This window comes from Narcine bancroftii, chromosome 7 (genome assembly GCF_036971445.1).
Source record: "Narcine bancroftii isolate sNarBan1 chromosome 7, sNarBan1.hap1, whole genome shotgun sequence".
NCBI classification, from domain to species: domain Eukaryota; kingdom Metazoa; phylum Chordata; class Chondrichthyes; order Torpediniformes; family Narcinidae; genus Narcine; species Narcine bancroftii.
Window position 1 is genome coordinate 42,058,796 of NC_091475.1, and position 25,178 is coordinate 42,083,973.

General features: G+C 40.2%; 2 protein-coding genes and 1 long non-coding RNA gene across 9 annotated transcripts in view; 2 read left to right on the top strand and 1 right to left on the bottom strand.

Annotated features, from left to right (window-relative positions):
• LOC138738816 (ribosomal protein S6 kinase alpha-3) overlaps positions 1-14,028 on the top strand; it is a 106,085-nt gene extending 92,057 nt beyond the window's left edge. For all 7 annotated transcript variants that reach the window (XM_069889804.1, XM_069889805.1, XM_069889806.1 and 4 more), the window contains 4 exons: positions 411-487; positions 1,748-1,865; positions 11,168-11,308; positions 11,643-14,028. In XM_069889804.1, the coding sequence (XP_069745905.1) occupies positions 411-487; positions 1,748-1,865; positions 11,168-11,308; positions 11,643-11,768 (462 nt within the window). In that variant the 3' untranslated portion in view covers positions 11,769-14,028. The remainder of the gene's footprint in view (positions 1-410; positions 488-1,747; positions 1,866-11,167; positions 11,309-11,642) is intronic.
• A 156-nt stretch (positions 14,029-14,184) lies between these two features.
• On the bottom strand, positions 14,185-24,267 carry LOC138738820 (uncharacterized). Its single transcript, XR_011341784.1, has 3 exons — positions 23,986-24,267; positions 21,500-21,637; positions 14,185-16,096 (listed from the first exon to the last, which is right to left on the bottom strand). It is a non-coding gene; the product is annotated as an uncharacterized lncRNA (long non-coding RNA).
• LOC138738819 (eukaryotic translation initiation factor 1A, X-chromosomal) overlaps positions 24,241-25,178 on the top strand; it is a 32,998-nt gene continuing 32,060 nt past the window's right edge. The window contains exon 1 of the mRNA XM_069889813.1: positions 24,241-24,391. Coding sequence (XP_069745914.1) covers positions 24,376-24,391 — 16 coding nt within the window. The 5' untranslated portion in view covers positions 24,241-24,375. The remainder of the gene's footprint in view (positions 24,392-25,178) is intronic.

Here is a 25,178-nt window from a genome sequence, read left to right on the forward strand (position 1 = left end):
TCAATCTTAACAATAGAGATTAGATTATAGAATTTTACCTTTATTCATTCTGAGGTGAATTTTGTAATGTTGGAAGGGCACAATTGAAATTCTGATACCAATCAAAATTTAAAGACACGGTTTAAGTAAATAAGGGTTAATGTATATATATCAAATAAATACTAGCAATATCCTGCAACCATCTATGGAGACTTTCAATTATTCTGTAAATGCTTTGCAATCCTTCTACTCTAAATCTAATGTTGCTCCCTGATAGAAAACTCAACCAAGTAACAGTCAAGTTCATCTGTACCTTATCCTCCGTGCTCTTGTATCCAGTTCAAATGTCTGCACTCTACCTGTAAAGTTATTCTTTATAAGCTGAATTGTAAATATGCCTGTTAATTGTTTTAATGTCTTGTACTTCGTAGGTCTTAAAGAGGCAAGGGTATGATGCAGCTTGTGATATTTGGAGTCTTGGTGTTCTTCTCTACACTATGCTCACAGGGTAAATTGTGTTCAGCCTTCATTACACAAAATGGATTAAAAACCAAATTAATTTTCTGTTGGACCCATGTTAAAGACAGTGAATCGGATTAGATGTTGCGGAACCTTGGTGTGACATAGGAATATGAAAATAGTAAATTTAAACAAAATTTAAACAAGAAATGCAATGAAATTTATGTAATCAGTACGTATAATATTCCTGAAGTTGATACAAATGGTGGCGATTCCTCTCTCAATGTACAGCATTTGCAATGCAAGTGCCACCAAGTTTGAAATTCCCATGGAAATGTACAAATCCAAAATGCTGAATTTGACTTTCGGCTGACATTTTGCAGACTACACTCCTACATTGGACTCCTCGTGCAATGCATTCGAAAAATGTTAAGCAGCCCACTGACTGGATGAACAAATAGTAATTTCACTTATTTCCAGGAGGAGCAAATATTTCAGACACATATGGAAAGGATTATATAAAATGCAAATATTTTAAATTTTGTTTTCATTCAAAGTTTTTATTTTTCATTATTTTTAAAACTTTCTATTTCAGAGTATCACAAATATTCAGTTTTGTTTCAGATGTCTTGCAGGACTTATTCTTTTTCATGATATAGTGAACAATATCATGGGGGGGTGACTCACTATTTATGAATTTGTCGTGTAGTTCTCAATTGGCATCAAGTTCTGGCTCAACGTTTCTGGAATACATTGAGAGTGGAAGATGCAATTAATACAAAAAAAAATTATTCATATGTGTTTATCTCGCCTCAGATTAAGAGGCAATGATTTAAGACTGATACAAGAATTTTTGAGGGCTGTGAATCTTTGGAATTATTAATCCCAAAGAGCTGTGGAAACTTATAATTATATACACACCAGGAAGAGAGTTGAGTGTTAAGGGAAACTGAAATGGAGGCCAAGATCAGATTGACCTTGATCGAATTGCATGGCATGACAGATTTGAAAGAGGCCTCATGGCCTTCTGTTACTGTTTATTATCAATTAGGATGCAGCTATGGTGATACTATTTGGCCACTTTCAGAGTTCTAGCTTTACTGGTTTCACTTGTAAATATACACATCAGATTTATAAATACATACAAATCTCTATTTTTGTAATCTAAACATCTGCTTTCAATTAATAATGAAGTGTTTTATCTTGTTATCAAATAACGTGATTTTTGTGTGATTCTTGCATATCAATGTCAATTTCCTGATTTCTGCATTTTTATCATTTATTGATGAGGATTTGAATTTCATTTCAGTTACACCCCTTTTGCTAATGGACCAGATGACACACCAGAAGAAATATTGGCAAGAATAGGTAGTGGAAAATTTAGCTTGACAGGAGGTTACTGGGATACAGTTTCTGATGTTGCTAAGGTTGGTATCCAAGTCATTATCTGAAATATAAATCATGTTTAACACATAATTTGAAGGAAAAAATATGACTGCATGTAAATAATGTGTTGAATAATACAAAAATAAAGGAAACACGGGTTACTGAAGTGTGGGACTCAATGCAGTAATTTACCAGAAATAAATTTGACTTTACAGAAGAAATAGTTTCATTCATGGGGAAATGGATAGGACAGAAAAATATAAGATGCTATTAAGCTTAAAACTCCAAGATCAAATGTGGTAAGCCATTTGTACGCTATCTCCAACTCATCCCACATAAGTCTGAGGGGGAGAGACTTGAGATCCGATACTAGAAATTAAATTCATTCAGATGCATGATTTTTTTTCTCCAATGCCTTTCTTCATATTCACAATATTTCACAGTGAATGCATTATTTCTTAAGTGTAGTCACTTGTAATTTAGAAAACTGAATCACTAAGTATTGGACATCATATTTCTTGATTGTCCTAATTTATTGACTACCTTTTGGATAAGCACATTTTCTGGAACCCCTCAAGATGCTCCTTGGACAAATAGTAAATCACTACAGACTTTTTAAAGAATAGTGGTGCCAATTTTCAGATGAGATGTTAAATTGAGGTCTAATTTCTCTTGCATGTAAAAGACTACATTGCACTATTTCAAGGAAAAATTAGTTATCATTGGTGTTCTGGCAAATGTTTATCCCTTACTTAGAATTTCTAATATGAAATTTTGTTTTTAAATGAAATCACTGTGGCAGCTTAGCAAATTAGTTGATGCATTTCATACATAATACAAATAGATTTTGACTTACGATATTTCAAAGTCTCAATGATCAGAATCCGTTTTGAATAAAGGTAAGACAGGTAAAGGTAAAACCTGTATCAATATGGTTGCTTTTTCTTCTCTGAAGCGCACACAAATTGCTTCCAACTGCCACAAACCCCCCCGCCCCCCCCCCCGTCATCATTTCGGTGCTCCTCTTGTAGTGATGTCATTGATGGACCCAACGCCATTCTTTAAAAAAAGGTGATTTGAAATGCATGTGCAGATTGCCGTCACTATGGAGGGAGAGAGCGAAGGCAATCTGTGCATGTGTCGCAACATAGGTTGCAAGGTAACACTACTGCCCCTAGTTACCCGGCGCCGCCTCAGCCTCCCGGCGGCAGCGGGGACGTCAGCCTCCTGGCAGCAGCTGACAGAGTAAACAGAGGCTAAATAGAATCATAGAATATTACAGCACAGAAAACAGGCTTTTCGCCCTTCTAGCCGAACTATTATCCCACTGATCTGCCCCCATTCCATATGCCTCCACACCCCTCCACATGTAGTTGTCCAAATTTTTCTTAAATGTTAAAATTGAACCCATATTCACCACTTTGGCTGGCAGCCAATTCCATACACCTACCACTCTGTGTTTGAAGGAATTCCCCTCAGACTTTTCCCCTTTCACCTTTAGGCTGTGTCCTCTGTGTCTCACCTAATCTCTGGAAAAGGCCCTGTTTGCATATACCTCTGTCAAATCTCCCCTCATTCTTCTACATTCTGGGAAATAAAGTCCCAACCTATTTAACTTTTTCCTGTTATTCAGTTTAAGTCCCAGCAACATCTGAGTAAATCTTCTCTGCACGCTTTCAATCTTATTGATATCTTTCCTTTAGTTAGGTAACCAAAACCTCACTAGTCTTGAACAACTTTTTCAATAACATCTAAGCCATCCAGCATTTTTACAGCATGGGAGTCCCAGTCAATATGTCAAAATCACCTACTATAACAGCTATTTTACCTGCAGCTGTCTGCTATCTCCCTGCAGATTTGCTCCTTCAATTCTCGCTGACTATTGGGCGCTCTCTAATACAACCCCATTAATGTAGTCATGCCTTTCCCATTCCTCATCTCCACTCGTATGGCCTCAGGAGACAAGCCTGCCCTGTCTGAGCACAGTTGTTATATTTTCCCTAACGAGTAATGCCTCTCCTCCCCCTTTCATCCTTCCCTCCCTATCACATATGAAACTTCGGAATCCCGGAACATTGAACTGCCAGTCCTGCCCCTCCTGCCACCAAGTTTCATTAATGGCCACAATGTCATAATTCCATGTGCCAATCCATGCTCTAAGCTTGTTTGCCTGTCCTCTAATACTCTTTATATTGAAATAGATGCACCTGAGAACATGATTTCCACCAGACACAACCCTTTGATTTCTATTTGTATATGCAGTCTTAACATCATCTTTTTACTCCTCCAATCCACTGTATTCTCTGGCACTCCAGTTCCCATCCTCCTACAAATCTAGTTTAAACCTCCTGGAGCAGCATTAGCAAACCTTCCCGCAAGGATATTAGTCCCCCTCCAGATTGGATGCAATCCGTTGATGCCGGTACAGGTCCTACCTTCCCTGGAGGAGAACCCAATCATCCAGAAATCTGAAGCCTTCCCTCCTGCACTATCTATTTTGCTATATTATGCTGAATAATCCTATTTCTAACCTTACCAGCACATGGCACAGGTAGCAATCCTGATATCACAACCCTGGAGGTCCTGTCCTTCATCTTCATACCTAACTCCTTGAGCTCATCATCCTTCCTACCCACATAAAACTATATATGTGTTATTGAAGGAAACTGCCACAGGAGTACCCTGCACTAATTGCTTCTACCCTTTCCCTTTCCTGTCATCCATCTACCTTCTTCCCATAGACCATGACATCAGGTTGCTCACTCTCCCTCTTGAAGTGCAGTGAACTCAAACTGATATATTCCAGACCCTGACATCTGGGAGACAACCTATTATCTGGGATTTTCTATCTCTTCCATAGAATCTCTTCCCCTCACTATTGAATCTCCTATAACTGCAATTCACCTCTTCTCCTCCCTCCCTTTCAGCCACAGGGCCAGACTCTTGACTGCCGTGGCTTGTCCCTGGTAGGTTGATCCCCTCAAAAGTATCCAAAACTGTATATGTTATTATGGGGAACTGCCACAGGAGTACCCTGCACTGACTGCTTCTTCGCTTTCCCTCTCCTGTCATCCAGCTACCTTCTTCCTGCTTCCCAGGTGTGATTGTGTCCCTGTAACTCTTATCTGCCATCTCTTCAGCCTCCCAAATCATTCAGTGTTCATCCAACTCCATCTCCAATTCCCTACCACAGTTGGATGCACTTCTTGGAGATAAAGTCAGTAGGGATACTGTTGGCTTCACTGACTATCCACATTCCTCAAAGAGCATTCAAGATTCCTTTATTGTCATGTAATATTATTGCAAAGAGTCATCATTAGTGCCACCTTACAGTAAGAGAGAAAGGGAAGCAAAGGAGAGTCCCTTCAGAGCCATTGAAAGTCTGTGGATTCACCTCCATTGCTCCCACAGCCTCTATAGCTGCACAGCCTCCTATTTGATTCATCGGCAACCTGAGCTCCAGATCTAAACTCTGACATGATCAAGAGCCCTTTTTTTCCTTGGAGCTCTCTCAATTCCTGGATCCAATACTTGGTTCCCATGAATCAGTCTCCTGCTGTAGCCTGTGCGAGTTCCCCAACCGCAAGTCGTCCGCAGCCTGTGTAGGTTCCTCAGCTGCTCATCCCCTCACTGGTCCACTGCTATGGTTACCTTTCCCATAGGGTGTTCTCCTATTTCTCATTCTCAATGGAGGATGTTTCTCCCCATTTTCAGTGCCTTGCATCAGTTCGTTGCTTCCCTGGAGTTTGCAACCACTCATGGCTGCTGCCAAGCACTGGCACCACCATCTTGGGCACAGACCTCCAGGGTTACAGGGTTTTGCTTACAAACATCATCGGCTCTTTTAACAGGTCGTTTAAAGCCTGTAAGAACCCACTGGCTTTAGGACTGAGTGGTTGAATCCTTTGGAGCAAGCTGTGTCTCCACTCCTCACTCTCCTGGATCCGAATCAGTGGCAGCCTTGTTGTTGTAGTAGCGCTACCATGTTAAGGAACTTGTCCCTGTTCTGGCTGCCATTCCTACTGTCTTATGAAATAGGAAAAATTATATTTTTTAAAAACCTGTCCTTACTTACCTGTGCCTGCTTACTGAGTCCTTTTCCCCCACAGACTTGTACTTGCTTCAACTCCTGCACCACCACCTCAGCCTCTGCTCACCAAATCCTTAAATTTTTCACTCTTGCACTGAGCACTCCAATCGTGGTTGCTCCACTAAGAGATCTTTTCCTTTATTGGCTACAGCTAATTAATGGATAAATTTAAACAAGCACCTACTTTTCCCATTGCTTTTCAAATGCACCTCTTGCTCCATCCAGCTCTCTCTACTTCCTGATGAGAAACAAACAAGCACCTACCTTGCCCGTTGCTTTTTAAAAGCTCCTCTTCGCGTTCCAAGTCCCACTCTTGCAGTTCCCAATGAGTAACAAACAAGCACCTACATTTCTCGGAGCTTTTTAAGCACTCACCTTCTTGTTCCTAGTCCTGCTCTCACTGTTCCCCTCTTGAAAGAAAAATGGCACAAAAGAGGAGCTCGACCTCAATCTTTTTTTAAAAAAAATCAGCTGAGAAAAGAGACCTAGTCTGGGCTAATGCGACACTACCTTGATAATTGTGATTTTCACCTTAATGGTACAGAACCACACATTTAATGGCTGCATAAAGTAGAAAAATATTTGTCGATTTATTGCAATCATAAATCTGAAAATTATGTAAATTGTATACTAATTTTTAATGGTGCAAAACACAGAAGTGTTGGAGAAACTCAGTAGGTAACACAGCATGTATAGGAAGTAAAGGATAACCAACATTTTGGGCCTGATCCCTTCATAAAAGTATGAGCAAAAAGCAGGCAGGAGCCTGAACAAAAAGGAGGGGAGAAGAGAGGAGGAAGTAAGGCAGAGGAGGTGTACAGACTAATAGGTAAGAGATTGTAGATGGGAGGGGTGAAGAGAAAAAAGCTGAAGTGTTAGTGTTAGGGGATAGCACTCTGAATGGACAGGATAGTGGTTGGGGAGTTGGAGTAAAGGAGACAGGTATAGGGAAGAGAGACTCGTGGGAGAGGTTTAAGGGAAATTGAAGAAATCTGTTAATGCCACCTGATTGGAGAGTGCTCAAATGGAATAAGAATTGTTTCTCCAATTTGTGGGAAGCCTCAGTTTGGCAGTGCATGAAGCCATGAACAGACACATTGGCATGGTAATGGTGTGTGGAATTAAAATGATTGGCCACTGGAGGTCCTTGTTATTGTAGCAGACAGAGCAAAAATGCTCAAGTGATCTCCAGTCAGCATCCAGTGTCTCCGTTGTAGAGGAGGTGGTTAATGACCTTTGTAGATTCACAAGTATTGTTTCATTTGGGAGAGCTGTTTTGCGGCCCTAAATGGTTGTGAGGGAGGAAGTGTGGACGCGTGTACACCTCAAACCTACAGCCATGCCAACCAACATACCCCATGTTGAAAGACTTAGCAATGAGCAGAAACAACAAACTCTGGCGGACTGCAGGTGATTCAGACAGCCAATGCTCAAGCCCTTTAAGGAAGATCTGAACACACAGATGCAGATGTTGGGTGGCTACAGTTTAAACTGAGATTCTGGGCCCTGACCCTACTATCTTCCTGGCTATCGTCCAATCTTTAGAAAATAAATGGGATGAATTTAGAACCAGATTACACCAGCAGAGGGACATCAGAGATTGCTGTGTGATGTTTCACTGAGACATGGCTGAATGAGATCATTCAGGGCTTCACCTTTCTCTGTGCAGACTGGACATTGGTGTCAGTTAAAGGCAGAGGCGTTTGCTTCATCTTTAATTCCTCATGGTGCACAAATGTGACGGTTATGTCCTAGTCCTGCTCCCCCAACCTGAAACATCTGGGAATCAAGTATCTTTCATTCTGTCCACCAAGGGAGTTCTTCACCAGCATCCTGGTCGCTGTGTACGTTGGTACCAGGCTAACATCAGGCTGTCAATGGAGGAAGTGGGCACTGTAATCAGCACCTCCGAAACAGCACACCCTGATGCCTTCCTGATCATTGGAGGAGACTTAACCAGATCAGCCTGAAGATCTCTTTGACAAGCTATCACCAACGTATTACACCATCATCCAGAACGCCTACTGAGCCATCGCACAATTATCAGACTTTGGCAAGTCTGATTACCTGTCTGTTTTACGCCCAGCTTCCAAGAAGAGACTGAGGATTACCGTGCAATTGGTGAAGGTGGTGAAAGTATGGTCAAGGGAGGTGGAGGAGGGCCTGCAGGACTGCTTTTAATTGGTGGACTGGACCGCATTCAAAGATTCATCCTCAAACTTGAACGAATATGCTACGGCTGTCAACACCGACTTCATCAGGACCTGTGTGGATAAGTGTGTGCATATACTGTGAGTACCCCAACCATAAGGCATGGAAGAATTAAAGAATTCACAACCTGCTGAGGGCTAGGTCAATGGTGATGCAGGACATCCAGTTAGACTTACTGAAGGCTATCTTACCAGCAGAGGCAGTTCAGAGTGACACTAGAAACAGATTCAGATACTCACCAGCTATGCCAGGGGTTGCAGGCCATTACATCGTACAAGGTGAAGCCCGATATCCTAAGTGTGATGCTTCACTCCCTGATGAGCTGAAAACCTTTTATGCTCTTACTGAAAAAAGCCCCTTCCACCCAATAGCACTCACAATTACTGTGATGAAATGCTTTGAGAGGTTGGTCATGGCCAGAATTAGCACACACCTAAGGTCTGGACCCACTGCAATTTGCCTACCATCACAATTGTTCCACAGCAGATGCAATCTCACTGGCTCTCCTCTCAACCCTGGACTACTGAAACAACATTCGCATCAGGTTTCTTTTCATCGACTACAGCATAGTTTGTAGCGAGCTCCAAAACCTGAGCTTCTGCACTTTCCTCTGCCACTGGATCCTTGAATTCCACAGTCAGTGCAAATAGGTAATAATGTCTCCTCCTCACTGACAATCAACACAGACAACTTAAGGATGCATGCTTAGTGCACTACTTGACTCTACACCCATGACTGTGTGGCACAATTCAAATGCCATCTAAACTCTGTAATTGGCTCCATGATTGTCGACTCAATCACATATGGCAATGAGGAAATGTACAGGAATGAGATCTGCCAGATCACCTATGCATAGGTGCTCTGTGATTAGTAAAGGATCACTTAAGGTGGTTCGTGAGTGGACAGAAAAAGTTTGAAAACCACTGTTTTAATTAGACCTAATTGACTCATTATGTGCACAGTTTCATAGCTCTAAAGGAAATGGACAATGACAATTTTTCTCAAGCAAAATAGTTCAGTTAACCATTGGGTCTAGAGCAGTGATTCTCAACCATTTCTCCCAACTCACATAACACCTTAAATAATTCCTTACTAATCTCAGAAAACCTATGGCATAGGGATTACTTAAGGTGAGTGGAAAGAAAATGGTTGAAAAGCACTGAGCTAGTTGAATGGTGCCACAACAACAACCTTGCCCTCAACATTGGCAAAACTAAGATACTGATTGTGGACTTCAAGAAGGGGGAACCAGGAGAACACAAACCAGCCTACATCGAAGGGTCAGCAGTGGAGGTTAAACAACTCCAAATTCCTGGGTGTGAACAAATCTGAAGACCTATCCTGGGGCCATCATATCATTGCAATCATGAAGAAGGCTCGCCAGTGGCTTTTTTCATTTGGAGCTTTAGCATCTCACCAAAGGCTCTTGCAAATTTCTACAGGTAGACCGTGGAGAGCATTCTGACTGGTTGCATCACTGTGTGGTACGGAGGTGCCAATGCACAGGACAGGAAAAGACTCCAGAGTTGTAAACTTAGCCAGTGTTATCATGGGCATTAGTCTTCACTTGAATGGTGACATCTTTAAGAGGCAGTGTCAAGAAATCAGCCTCCATCTTCAAGGACCCTCACCACCCAGGTTATGCCCTCTTCTCATTGCTTCCATCAAGAAAGAGGTACAGGAGCCTAAAGGCAAATACCCACAGTTACAAAAATGGCTTCTTCCCCTCTGCCATCAGATTTCTGAATGGAGAATGAACCACAGACACTACCACACTTTTTCTCTTTTGAACTAATTATTTATTTTTAAGTAGTGTATTTACGGAAATGTAATTTATAGCAATTTTACACCTACAATGCACAATATTGAAGCTGCATAATAACAAATTTTGTGACACGTTCCCGACAATAAACCTGATTCTGATTTCTTGCAGTCTCAGGGGTAGGTACTGCGGGGGCCATTAATGATGACAAGGGAGTCCTGGAGGGAATGAGGAGAGGGGAAGATTCTGTCTGGTGTTTGGATTGTATTGTAGGTGGCAGAAATTGGATGCGTTGACTGGTGGAGTGGTAGATGAGAACAAAGAGAATCCTGTCCTTGCATTTCAGGGCAGAAGGGACCATGGGCAGATGTGTAGGAAATAAGAGGAGATGTGGGTAAGAGCTGAGTATTTGACAGTATGGTATTTTTCACAAGAAAGAATATGTCTTGGATGTTCTGGAATAAAGACCTCATCTTGGGAGCAGCAGTCTGGGCACTCTCCAACCAGACAGCATTAACATCGACCTCCCGTTTCTGTTAAGCCCCTCCCCTGAGTCTCTTCTTCTTTACTCCAACTCCCCACCCTTTCCCTTCCTTCTCCATTCAGAGAGCTACCCCCTCCCCCTATATCTCAGCTTTATTCTCTTCTCTCCTTTTACCTGTTAGCCTGCTCCATCCTCCCCTCACCTATTTACTCAAGCACCTGACTGCTCAGTCCTTGACGAAGAGCTCAGGCCCAAAACGTTGGTTACACATTACTTCCTATAGATGTCACATTAACTGCTGTTTCTCCAGCAGTTTTGTTTATTACAACATAATCACAGCATCAGCAGGCTTCCCTTTTTTATCTCCCTTTTAATCGACAGAGTTCAGTGAGCATTTGCAGTTTGTGTAATGTACATTTGAGAGGTTGTGTCTATGTGCTGCCTCAGAGTAGTCACCTCTTGGCTAATATTCAACTAATTCAGCTTCACTGCTATACAGGTTAAGAGGTCAGAATTGCTGTTTGGAATTGTGGCAACTAAATTTACTTCCTCCTCTACATGTCTGCTTCGCTTGGGCAGCAACACAAGTAAAGAAATCTTTAAAAGGAATCCAGGCATGTGGATTCTTCTGTTGGCATTGGTCAATGCAGATGGCAGAAGGAAGAATGGATCTAAAGATATAAAGTTCAAGATTGGGTTTGTCTTTTAATAGTTTAAAAGAATAACTGAATGTGGATGGTGCATTCACTTGTCTGGTAACTTTGAAAGATGATGGTTTTAATTTTTATTGTAACAGGACCTCGTATCAAAGATGCTTCATGTAGACCCACAACAAAGGTTGTCCACAGCCCAGATTCTCAGGCACCCTTGGATTATTCATCGAGATCAACTCCCACAGTTTCACTTAAACCGACAGGATGCACCTCATCTAGTAAAGGTGAAAACTAGCTTGCTGTAATTCATTTGTGACATTTTAGACTTTGTGACCTCTATATCCTCCCCATGTTCCCATCCCCAAAATGGTGATGTGAAAATGGTCAAGCAGGAACCTAGTTTAATGTACGTAATGCATCATAGCACTTGGCTTTTTATCTTAAGATACGTATAAAATAAAAATCAACCCCTAACATGCTAAGTACATCATTAACTAATTTTCCTGTTGGATTAAATAGGGAAAAAATGAGAATAGTGAAATAATGATCTGAATAAGTGTCTGCATATAATGATCACTTTGTATGTTAGTGTTTCACTTTCACTCATTGTATTTTTAGGGGGCCATGGCTGCCACTTACTCTGCGTTGAACCGCACACCATTACAGCCTGTTCTCGAACCAGTTGGTTGCTCAAACCTTGCTCAGCGAAGGGGTGTTAAGAAACTTACCTCAACTGCTCTTTAAAGTGACCTCTGCTGAAAACTAGACTCCCAGCAGCTTCGGACGTGTAACACAGAACTGTGTGAAGACTATCCCAGTTACCTTGTATGCTGCTTTTTGCCTTCTGCTAGCCCCGCTTTGAACGATTGGATGCCTGGATTTTGATCTTTGGATGAAATGTGAAGTGGAAACGTATTTAAGATCAGGTTATTTTGGTAAAAACATAGAAACTTGGCATTTCAATGAACACTGTTTTACTTGTAAATTAGCAATAGAAAGGCACTCTGAAAGATGCTGAATTTTGCTGGGAATGTACAAGTCCACCTGGAATGTTTTTGTAATAATTGATTTTATTTTTCAGTTGAGCACTTGAGTAATTGTATATCCTTTACGTTATCACTGTAAGCCTTGTGCCACTTTTGAATGTCAAGACCTGGATGTTGGCTATGACTCTAATCGCATTTTCAATCAATAGTCCTCCAATAGTTTGACTGAATATCAATTATTTTCACACTAATATGATCAGTATTTCTGGTTGAAATTTCTATTAAGTAGCTGAGGGGCACTTCATCCCCTTGCCTTCATCTGAGTCAATTCCTAAACAACCCAACGTGTTGCTGTAATCCATGTATCCAGAAAGCAGCCAACCAACCAGAGCACATATTATGAAAACTTACTTTGGTGTAAAAGTATGTTTATGCCGTAATCTTTTATTCTATACAGCTTAGCATGTTATGGTGAAGGGGGTGGTCTTTTTGCTGCTCACGGTGCTGTTGAACAAAATAGATTGGAGAACTCCAACTGGTTCATTTAGGCACTTGATTAACAGTAAGAGAAAATAGAGATCAGTTCAGGATCTTTTGCTCTGTATCCATTATAAGTTCAGCTCTTCCATCCTTAAATTCACAGTTTCAAGATATTGTAGTGTTTAATAGATTCTTTGTAATTGATAGGGTGGGAATGGATTAGATTCAAATAATGCATATTAAGTGTTTTCATCCAGCTGTCAAAGCTTGAAGGGAAAATGTAAAGATGATGGATGTAATTATTTTGAATTTCCAAATCTACTTGGTGAGTTTTTAAAAAAAAATGAACAGTAACACAGATGTAATATTTTTCTACACTTCTATAAAAATCAAGCTTTATACTGGACTCCACAGCGTAGCATAGCACTGAAGTGGATGTATGAGGATTTTTTATATTTTCTTTACCAAAGTGTAAATTTGTTAGCTGACTGAAGTCAGAATGAGCTGCCGTTGCCAGGCAATGCCATTTTAACTGGATTGACCAGAATAGTCAGTGATGAGAGATTGACTTGATTTGTGCCTCATTCTGATACAACATCAGAATGTTTTCATTCATATTTAATATTACAGAACTTTGGCCAATATGAGGTGTAACTGAAGTGGTAACAGAATTTTTATTATCATTACTTGTGTCACTCTTTTTGGGCTGGCAATTTTTTTGTAATCATGCAAAGTAAAAATTTATTACAAAATAAATCAAACATTAAAATTATGGTGTTATTTTTTAGTTACTATTGTCATTGATTAGTCATTCAAAAGCAAAGCTCAATGTGCTAATTTATGGGATTATTAAAATCTACTTGGAAAGAATATCTTGCTTGTCCATCAATGTGCCTTAGCCATCTTTTTGGAAAAGCTACCCAGTTGAAGTTTCCTTGCCTTCTAGTGCCATAGCCCATTTTTCTTTTCACAAATATATCATTCAATTGCTGTTCAGGCAGTGCATTCTTACTTGCCTTTCCCCAATTCTTTCAAACAAAGATATTTCAAAGCAAAAAAAAAACCCTCAAGCAATTGAATATATAAATTTAATAAGTTAAACTTTAAATCTGTAAATACTAACAATTCCTTGCATATATTCTCCATTTAGAATCAGTGGTATTTAATGTCCTTCAATAGGCCTGACCAGAAGCTCACCTGCCAACTTCCCCATTGATAGAGTTTGAGAAATATTGAACTTTGAATTATCCTGCTGGATTGCAGGAGGAGTCTGGCACTGAAGTTGAAACGTTATGTTCATATGCATAGCCAATCATGAAATTGATACCATTTATTCAGGAAATGGAGGAGTGTCTTGTCAATGACTTTCAATGAACTTTGTTGGAAATAATCTGGTCACTTCTCATTGATATTTGAGGGACCTTGTGAATAATTTGGGTCCTGCATCATCTCTATTACACAGCAGTGATTTGGTATTTCAATGGCTGTACATTGACCTAAACCAAAAAGTTAATAAAACTTTACATTCCTGAATGGGATACGTTGGCTTTTATAATGCTTTTTAAATAATTATTGCCTCCAGCCTCCTTTAATTTTTCCATTCAAAACATTTAATTAATTTCTGTGATTCCAGTCTTATTTTGAGTCCAATTTAGATCTTTGTACTCTATTAAAATCACATTGTTTCTGTTATGTATTTGATGTTTCAAGGACAAACACTGCATACTGAGATGTGGTGCTTTATTGATTTTTTAATACAGAACTTAAATGGTTCTCCGTGATATACAGTATATAACAGTGACAATGTCATACGCTTGCAGGCGTAAATACCTAACAGTTCCCCGCCACAAAAATAAGTGCTTTGTGCACATAACATACAGGCAGTACTATCACTAATCTACAATAACTACATTGTGCCCGTAGACTAAGGGTGAAGATGATGAGTTATTATCAAATATGTATGATGTGTTGGATCGCCGTCATTAAACATAGTCCTTCAGTCGCTCTGGAGGATGTTTTTCTCTCTTTGATCATCTCAGAGAGGTAGACTCCATTGGGGTACTTTGCGACTTCTCCAGACTCTTTGCCTTTGGAGGTAATAGGTCAGTTGATGGTGAGAACTGTGGTTTGTCTTTGGCAATCCCCCCCCATCCATTCGAGCATGGTGTAGGACTAGGATTGAGCAGGACATAGTGTAGGGATGCTTGGTTGAATCATAGGGGTGCTCTGTTGATTTGTGGGACGGTTTGGCTGAGGGCACCTCAGTTGAGACGGAGTTTCATTTCTCAAAGATACTTCCAGAATGTTGACAGTAGCATGGGCCCATGGAATTTCATCTGGGATCTCATCAGGATTGTGAGCTAAGGCTGTAACCACCACTCTTAATTGGTCCATATGTCATTTCCATATTTTAGTTCCAATCAGTATAGAGTAAAAACAAGGATTTAATTTTTTAAGAATAACTCCTCTCACCCATGGGCCCCTATTATCCTGGTAGTTTTGAACCAGTACTGGCTTTCCCACCTCTAGAGATCTGGTAGGTTTACTGGGAGACATGGATTGTTTCATTCAAAGGCCAGTGTTCAGGTCTACTGTGGAAAGTCTTGTTCTTAAGTTACGTCCAAACATGAATTCAGCATGTTTCTATAGCCTAACAAGAAATCTGCAATTTTGAGGCTCCATGATGCATTTAAGCATTTCTTAGTTTTCATTGCCTTTTCGAACATATGTACAAAATGTTTTTCCCCATTGTGCTTGAGTGTAGGGAGCTGACAAGATGTGTTGAATACTGTTATTCTGTAGGAATACCTTAAAAGCCTCTGATACAAACTGTGGACTATTATTGGAAACCCATTCAACTGGTAATCCATACAATGCAAATATACTTAGCAATTTTTCAATTGTCTGGTCTATGGTTGTTTTCCTCGTGTGTACTACCACTGGCTATTTGGAGTGTGCATTGACCACATTGACGAAATTTTCCCTCATGTTCGGACTAGCGAAATCGAGGTGAATCCAGTGCCAGGGTTGTGATGGCCATTTCCATGAGGGGCTCTGGATTGCACATCTGACAAATGCCACACCTCCTTACAGTTTGTTCAATGTACAGGCCTATTGAGGGCACCAGACATGCATTTGTGCCAACGGCTTTATTCGAACCAACCCTGGGTGGTTCTTGTGGAGCTCTGATAATATAGCTGTTTGCCATTTTGTAGGGATGATCGTTCTGGTTTTCCCCCAATAAACGACCTTCCTCAAATGATATTTTATGCCATCTTGTACAATAAGGTTTTAGTTCTTCCCATATCATTTCAGCTTTGGGCCATCCATTTGACATGAAGTAGAGGTCCCTTGATAGTATAGCTTCTTTATATACTTTTTTACTGATCGTTTTCGCTGCAATAGGTAAATGGTGGTTGATCTTGATTGATAGCTGCAGCCTCTGCCGTCCATTTAATTATCTTGTCTTTCTGTTTAGTTTCCAGTAGGTGCAGGTGAGATAGCGCATCAGCATGGTTGTTTTGTGTTGTTTAAAATTGTAGCTGTATGCAGTAACATGTCCCATCTTTGAATTTTTTTTAATTGTTTCCATACATGTAATTATAGCTAAATGTAAAATACAATACTCTAATATTAACATTGAATCCATTATACATAACATAAAACCCAACCCTCCCCCCCCTTAACAAAACCCCAAGTAAGAAAGACATAAGAAAAAGCATAGAAAAAGAGAAAAATAAGAAAAACAAGAATAGAAACCTGGATGCCAGAGGACACCCCTCACCACACAGCTCTGACCATTTGCATCTTTTAATACAAGTTTTGAAGATTTCGAAGTTTAGGGAAAACATCTATAAATTAATTCCCACAATTTGTAAATATGGGTGCCAAAATTTCAAAAATACATCATATTTATTTCTCAAATTATAAATAATTTTCTCAAGAATTTCTCAATTTTCTCACTCCATGCCTAAATGGGTGCCTTGATTTCCATGTTACTGCTATACATTTTCTTGCTACTGCCAATACAATCTTTACAAATTCTTTCTCCTATTTTCTCAATTTTTATTTTAATCCATGCTGGCTTTTCTCCCTCATCAAAAATTGAAGCAAGGAACCTCATTTGAGCTGCCATATAATAGTTCTTAAAATTTGGTAACTAAACCTCCGAGGTCAAACTTCTGTCAGTTTATCTAAAGAAACTCTTGACATCTTACCCTTCCAAAGAAAATTTCTTATATTTATTTATCATTTGAAAAAAACTTTTGTAGTTCCTTGTTGTTTATCATTTATATTCATGATTTAGAGGAGGGTGTGGTTAACTGGGTAAGCAAATATGCAGATGATATGAAAATAAGGGGAGTGGTAGATAGTGAGGTAGATTTTCTTGGATTACAGAAGGATTTGGTTTGTTTGGAAGAGTGGGCTGAAAGATGGCAGATGGAATTCAATGTAGACAAGTGTGAGGTGTTGCATTTCGGTAAAAATAACCAGGACATATACAGTTAAGGGGAGGGCATTGAGGAGCAGAGGGTCCTGGGGGGTTATGGTACAGAGTTCACTGAAGGTGGATTCCCATGTAGACAGGGTGGTTAAGAAAGCATATGGTGTGCTGACCTTCATAAATCATTGTATAGAGTAGAGGGGCTAGGAGGTGATGCTGCAGCTGTTTAAGGCATTGGTGAGACCTTGTTTGGAGTACTGTGCTCAGTTCTGGTCTCCAAATTATAGAAAGGATATAGATAAGGTGGAGAGGGTGCAGAGAAGGTTTACAAGGATGTTGCCTGGCTTAAAGCATCTGGATTACAGGGAGAGATTAAGGAGACTGGGACTTTATTCATTGGAATGTAGACGACTGAGAGGGGACTTGATAGAGGTACTTAAAATTATGAAAGGAATAGATAGACTTGACTCTTTCCCCTGAGGGCAGGGGAGGTTGGAACAAGAGGCCATGAATTAAGGGTGAGGGGCAAAACTTCAGGAGAAATATTAGAGGTGGCTTTTTCACTCGGCAAGAGGTGGCAGAATGTCATTTAAGAGAAGGTTGGATGTGTACTTGGAGGTGAGGGGGTTGGAGGGTTATTGGCGGAGAGCAAGAGGGTTGAGCTAGTGGAGTTGTTCTAGTGAACAGGTGAGGACTCGAAGGGCCAACATGGCCTGTTTCCGCTGCGTAAATGGTTATATGGTTAATGTTAATGGCAATGTTTGAAATAAGTATTGTACTCTAGGCAATATATTAATTTTAACATAATTAACCAGACCCAATAATACTATTGGCAGTATTGTCAATTTATTCAAATCTTCTCATATTTTCTTGTAAAGTTAAATAATTGAATTCATATAAATTATTTATTATCTACCCGTACCTCAAACCATGCATCTTGGCGCCTCACAGTTCGGCGGGCAGCAACCTCCTTTGAAGAAGACCGCAGAGCCCACCTCACTGACAAAAGACAAAGGAGGAAAAACCCAACACCCAACCCCAACCAACCAATTTTCCCCTGCAAACGTGTCTGCCTGTCCCGCATCGGACTTGTCAGCCACAAACGAGCCTGCAGCTGACGTGGACATTTACCCCCTCCATAAATCTTCGTCCGCGAAGCTAAGCCAAAGAAGAAGACCCGTATCCTTAAATATTTTATTCCATTAATCTGCCATTTAAATTGGGTATTTTATATACACTGAGTATAATCACCTATAGTGAGGGGCATAATTTCACTTTTAATCCAATTTACTTTATAGCCCGATACTTTCCCATATTCTTCTAATTTTGAGTATAATTTACATAATGAACTTATTGGGTCTGTCAAATAGATCAAAACATCATCAGCAAATAAATTAATTTTATATTCCTCTTGATTAACTTTAAATCCTTTAATATCAGGATCAGATCGAATCAATTATGCAAGTGGTTCTATTGCTAAGATAAATAGAGTAGGTAATAATGGACATCCTTGTCTACGAGATCTGATAAACCTGCCCGTTTGTTACAACTTTAGCTTTATGTTCATTATATAAGGCTCTAACCCAATTTGCAAATACCTGTCATATCCCAAATCTTTCTTTCTTTTCCTTTCCAATCTTTTTATTATTATTATTTATTTTTTCTTTTCCAATCTTTTTATTATTATTATAATTTATCCAAATCTTTCAAACACCTTAAACAAAAAATTTTTTTTCTGCATCCGACAGTTAAATCTCCCCTTTTTTGTGCCAAATGATTTATATGAAGTAATCAAGTTACATATTCTGCAGATTGTCTTTTTTTTTTAAAAAAAAACCCTGTCTAATCCATATTTATCAACTTTGGTAAACATTTTGTCTATTAGCTAAACATTTTGCAATGATCTTATAATCTACATTTAACAATGTAATAAGTCTTTTTGATGATGGTTTTTAAATGATCTCTTTGTTATTACCAATATTATCACAGTAGAAAAAGATTCAGGGAGAATGTGTGTTACCTCCACCTGATCTAATACTTCCATAAAAGGAGGAATCAACAAATCCTTAAATTCTTTATAAAATTCAGGTGGGAAACCATCCTATATTTTGTAATAAGCTCTATGTTTCTTATTTATTTATTTATTACTTTGTAATAAGCTCTATGTTTCCCTCACATTGGGGTGAAGGAAGCATCCAGCTCCATTTACTCTTGTGAACTTAACCTTGGTAGCCTTGTGACAAAAAAAAGATTTTGTTATCGACTCTCTGCGATGCTGACTTATATAACCTAAAATTGCCTAAAAGCTTCATTGTTTTCTTGAGCTTTATAGGTAGTTGCATTTGACTCCAGCTTAATTGCATTAATCTTTCTTGAAACTTGTTCTGCTTTCAACTGCCAAGCAAGGACCTAATGTGCCCTCTCACCTAACTCATAATATCTCTGCTTAGTTCTCATTATTACTTTTTCTGTTCTATATGTTTGTAATGTATTATATTGAAATTTCTTATTAATAAGTCTTCTACGTTTTTCCTCGGAAGTTCAAATTTACAAGTCTCTTTCTAAACTTGTTATCTCTTTCTCTCTCTTTCATATAATCCTTCTCAATTTTAGAACTATAATTTATAATTTGTCCTCTTAAATATGCTTTCATCACATCCCAGAAAATAAATTTATTATTAATTGAATTAGCATTAGTCTCGAGAAAAATTTGAATTTGCTTTCACAAAAATATGGCCTTTTTAATAGCATTGAATTAAATCTCCATCTATAGATTCATTCTTTATCTAATATTGTAACTGTCATTAATAAAGTTGAATGATCTGATAAAATTCTTGCTTTATAATCAACTTGATTAATTCTACCTTGGAGATGTGCCAATATTAAAAATAAATCTATCCTTGAATAAGTATCGTGTCAATTTGAATAAAAAGAATAATCTCTCTCTCGGGTGGATTCTTCTCCAGATGTCTATTAAATTCAAGTCCTTCATTAATATCAAGGTGGCTTTCGCTTGTTATTACTCTAGTTGATCTATCTAAAACTGGATCTATACAAAAAAATCCCCTGCTATTAAAACATTCTGATGTGCTCCAGCCAAATTAAGAAATGCTTCTTGTATAAATTTTTCGTCATCCACATTCGGCACATATATATTCATAAGAGTCTAGATTCTGAAAAAAAATTAATAATATTCCATAACATAACTTCCTGCAGGATTTATGTATCATAACTGGAAGAGTCTTCCATGCACTCCCCTTTTGAATTAAATGAATTAAATGAATAAGCTGTGGCATATCCCACCCAGCCTGTATCAATTAAATAAGTCTCTTCTTTAAAAAAAAGCTGTCTACTCTCATTTTTTAAAAATTTATGTCAGTATTCTTTTCTTCACAGGCCTGTTTAGCCTGTTAACATTAGAACTTAAAAAGCTCAATAATTTACTCATTGATATTACTCCAAATCTAGCATTATTTCCCCTTCATCTCTCTCCTTGTACCTCTTGACAGTTTGGGTATTTATTGTCCACCGTGTTAAGGGATGTCGTCTTCAGCAATCCAGGTGAGAAAAAGGGAAAAGAATTATACATAGTTTATTATAATTTTTGTAAATTTTGAATTGCAAATTTTCAAAATAGAGAAAAAAAAATCAACCCTCCCTCCCCCCCCCCCTCCCCATTTAATGTTGTTTAAATAATACCCAACATTATACCCTTCCATTTTAGGCATTGCAGCATCTGCCACAAATACATGAGTTGATAGTAATCCGTCCATATCTCTGCTTTTTGTTCTCCTTGTCTACGCTTTTGTTCATCTATCAACCAGATAACAGCAGCAGTTTATTTCTAATGGCAACCCTGGTAACAATCTATGAAAGAAATACAATTTGCCCTAGTCATCCCTTCCTCACCCTCTGCAACATAAAACTAACTTGTCTTCTCCCAACCCAATTCAGAAGGATGCTCAGCATGGCTAATTCTGAGTCAATATATTAACATTCCACTTCTGAAAGTTTTAGGTTTTTTTGCAGTTTGATGAATAAACACTAACCACCTACAAAGGATCAAAAGACCGGTTTATTACAAATGACCAGAAAATAATGAAGTGCACATATTTCAAATCTGAGAAGAACACAAGCCATTGATATAGCAAGTTTTTTCCTGAGGTATTTAAGAAATGAGAACAGGAATAGAACATGGGTGCCATGAGTCTGTTCTGATATTCATGCTTTTTTAATATTTTATTAATACATTTTAAACCACAATAATTACATTTCATTAAATTCCAAAATTATTTCAAAAAGTTATACATGTAGTACACAAGAAACCAACCGCCCTCCCCCCCCCCATCTCCCTTCCCCCAAAACCCCGAGAAAGAAAGAGAGTAAAGAAAGAAGGACCAGAGATTGCCAAGGGAATAGAGCATTTATATCATCATCTAATATTGGAGGCTACCAAGAAGTGAGGTCTTCAGAGTTCATCAAACATACAAACTCACATTTTGTAAATATGGGCACCAAAATAAATTATATTGACAGTCATTTTATCCACCAATCATTTTACTCACCAATTGAAGTAGTCCCAGCTTTGGACACTGTAAATGTGGATGATTTTGTTCTATTGGCTTATTTGCATGACTTAATTTTTGCCTCCTGTTTGAAGGCCTTTCTTCCAATAAGCACGGCTATGAGATAAAATTGGAAACCTATTTGGCACAAGGAAAAATGGTCAATTCAGTAAGGCAACTGCATGGTAACCGTGTGCTCAGAAAACGGATTGCGGAGGGGAAGACTTGTTACTGTGATGGAAAAAAAGCAAATTATGCCAATAAATTTCCTTTAAAATACCATTACTAAAAGTATACTATTTTGGGAAATAAGGGTGCTCTTCCTGCACTGAGAACAAAGAAAATGACACTGCTACAAAACACCACCATCACAAGCTCCATATATAGCAGGCAGGATGTTGTATGACCATCTGAATTCCTCCAGCATTTTTGTGTTTTTATATTACAATCAATGTCTGCAGACTTTTGTTTCACCATATACATTGCGGGCAACATCACAGAAACCAGCACACTGGGTGGGGCTGTTCAGATAACTGGAATCTGCATCTGTTGGGCTATACCTAGGGCGGACAACCTTTTGCCATGCATGGGCCAGATGGTAAGTGGTTGACCAGCAGGCCACACTGATGCTACCATAAACAAAATTAATATTGAAACAAACATTATGTAATTTAAGTTTTCGATTGTTTCTGCTTGAAGTACGTAATATACAATGTATGAACATAACTGATGATAATTTATCAGAAAACAATCCACAGAAAATGTTCAAGCAACAAGATCAAGAATATTTTTTACAAAAAATTACGATGATGCATTTCAGGTCAGGGAAGCCATCTTCAAATCTAGAAATGCACCAAAATTCACAAGTTAGTCATTAAAATGACACAATTTTTTAAAAAAAAGTCAAAAAGGAGAAAAATTAGTCATAATGAAAACAAAATAACTAATCCCAAAATAGACAGCAGCTCAGTAAGTGGGAAACTTGATTTTGTTCATTGTTTGAAAGCATTCTGATATTGGGTGACATATGTCTTCTAAACGCACATTAATCATTTGTTCTCAAGTGATTCTTGGTGTACTTCATTTTTGAGAACAGTTGCTCACACATGTATGTTCTGCCAAACAGACTCTGACTTGACACAAATTTGACACAGCACGATGCAAATTTGAATCAATGCAACATGAATGACTTTTTTTCACAACAATATAAGGGAACAGTGCTTACAGATCAGCACTCTTATCCAAGCTCTGCTCAGCGGTAGGAAGATGGTGACATATGGTGACCTCTTGTTAACAAGGAGAATGTGAGAAAGAGAGGAATTCTGTTGCAGTATTGATACTTAATAATCCAGTTCTCTGACCATCAAGGCAAGGTGAACCTACTCCAGAGAGTTGACAGCAGGAATTGCAGTCATGCACTTGTATCTGTCATGGATACCTGCTTTGCCATCAAATTCTACCTGGGAAATAGCAGTAAGCAGAGAAGACAATTTCTAAGGTGTTTTACTTGGATCTAGTCTGCACTCTTACAGTACTGCAAGTCTGATTCAACACTGGAGAGAACAGAAATGGGGGAATGGACAAAGTTTATGTGGATTTTTCTCAGGTCTACATTTACGTCAATTGTCATTCCCCTTGACCAATGGTTGGCAAGGTGCCTGAAACCCCAGATTCAGGCAACTGAAGTCCTGGAAGAAGTGTTGAATCCCTTCACTGGTACAAATGCTAAGACAAGTCTTAAGGCACCAAAGGTGGATCTGGTCACAAAGGCTTTTGGCACATGGACCTTCATCAGTCTGAGTATTGAGTACAAAAGTTGGGAGGTTGTATTGCCGTGTGTAAGATGTTGCTGAGTCTGCATTTGGAGTATTGTTTTCAGTTTTGGTTGCTGTGGTACAGGATGAGTGTAGTCAAGACCCAAAGAAGATTTACAAGGATGTTGCCAGAACTTGCGGGCCTGAGCTATAAGGAGAGTTTGAGCAGATAGGGGCTGAGTAAGGAAAGGTGTGAGGATAGGGAAGCGTAAGGAGTGCTGTTGGTTTGGGGAGGAGGAAATGAACCTGTGGGATTCAGCAACCTGGGCAGTGCAGGAGAGGCGGGGACCCCACCAAGTGCGTAGGTTGTCAGTAACCTCAGCCTGCGGGCAGCTGGGGCCTCCTTTCCACCCCCCCCCCCCCTTATTCGCCTGCAGTAAAAGTGCTAAAAATCCAGACTGCTGGGGGTTGGGTCGGTCCGGAGTCTCAGACAGTCCACCTGTGGCATCTCCGCGCACACCACACACACAGGTGCACAGAAGCTGAGAGTTTTGTCCCCATTCTTGGGGATCTGGATTTCCAGCATCTGCGCTTCAGGCTTTTCCTGCAGTAGCTCCTCGCTGTGGGGCTGTGCTCCTGCCCTGCCCCTCCCCTTTTGTTCGGACGCCCGCCTGCATTTTCTCATACTTTGATGAAGGGCCCAAGCCCAAAACGTCTGTTATGAATGTTTACCCTTGGACACTGTTTGACCTGCTGAGTTTCTCCAGCATTTTGTGTGTTTACTTCAACCACGGGGTCTACAGATTTCCGCGGTTCGCGACTTCCACGATGGTAACTGAATCCATAAATATGAATGTCCCATCAATACTTTCACAGCGATAACAGCGCATAAACTCCGGCAAGGCCACATCGCTCCGCTCGGACAAGCTGCTCCTCCACGCAGTCGGCCGCGGGGGGGCGCGCGCGCGAGGCCGCGTCACTCCCGCGACGACCGACCAGCTTCCACTCCTCCCGCCGGCCGTGTTCGCGAGCAGCTTTTCAATAAAGTTTTCTGGAAGCGGCGCGTGCGCAGTGCACGGGGAGGAGCGGCCGGAGCGAGCTCGCAGCCAGAGGCCCGGAGCCATGCCCAAGAATAAAGGTGAGAGCGAGGGTTTCCGACAGCCTGAGCACGTCCCGACCGAGACGTCCGCCACCCTGCCGGTTGATGAAGAGCATCACGGCGGGTGAAGCTGGCGAGCTCGCGGTCCAAGCCACCCAGCCAGTGGCACGTGCGGCCCCGCTGGGCATCCGCAAGGCCGCCGGCTCTTGCAGCCCACACCATTCCCGGCTGGCCTGGATGACCGAGAGAGAGCGCTGGGGGGCGGCGGGGGAGGCCTGAGGCGCCTCGCCGACCATCGGCCGCCAGGTCTTCGCTGAAGGCCTGGTGTCCGAGTCGGGCGAGATGCGGGGATGTGGGTTTGGAGTTCGTGGGCAAAGAGCAAGGGCCTGCTGACGCCGCAGATCGGAAATAAAGGGGAATTGATCAGAATTCTCTGCATCTGTGGGGTGGGGAGGGAGGGGGGAGAAATAGCTGACCAGTCCCACTGACCTTTAGCCAAACTGTTCTGGTCCTGCCTTGAATGTTTCCAGGGGTTTGTGTCGTTGACATTTCCAGCGCTTCGCATGTTGTGGACCCCATTTTGACAAATGTATTTCTTTCGGTGCTTTGCCATCCGGGAACGGTGCATTTTTCTTGCAGAGGAAGCCAGAGAAAGTGGTTACACTCGTCTTGGAGCCAAGAGGGTACAATCATGCGGGTCGGTTTAGTAGACCACGTGTGTTCCCTCCAGTTTTAAACGTTTAACTGGGTGTAACCAAGGAAGAAGGAAGGCAAATGGTGTGCTGGACTTTATTATGACAGCATTTGAGTATGGGAATGAAGACCT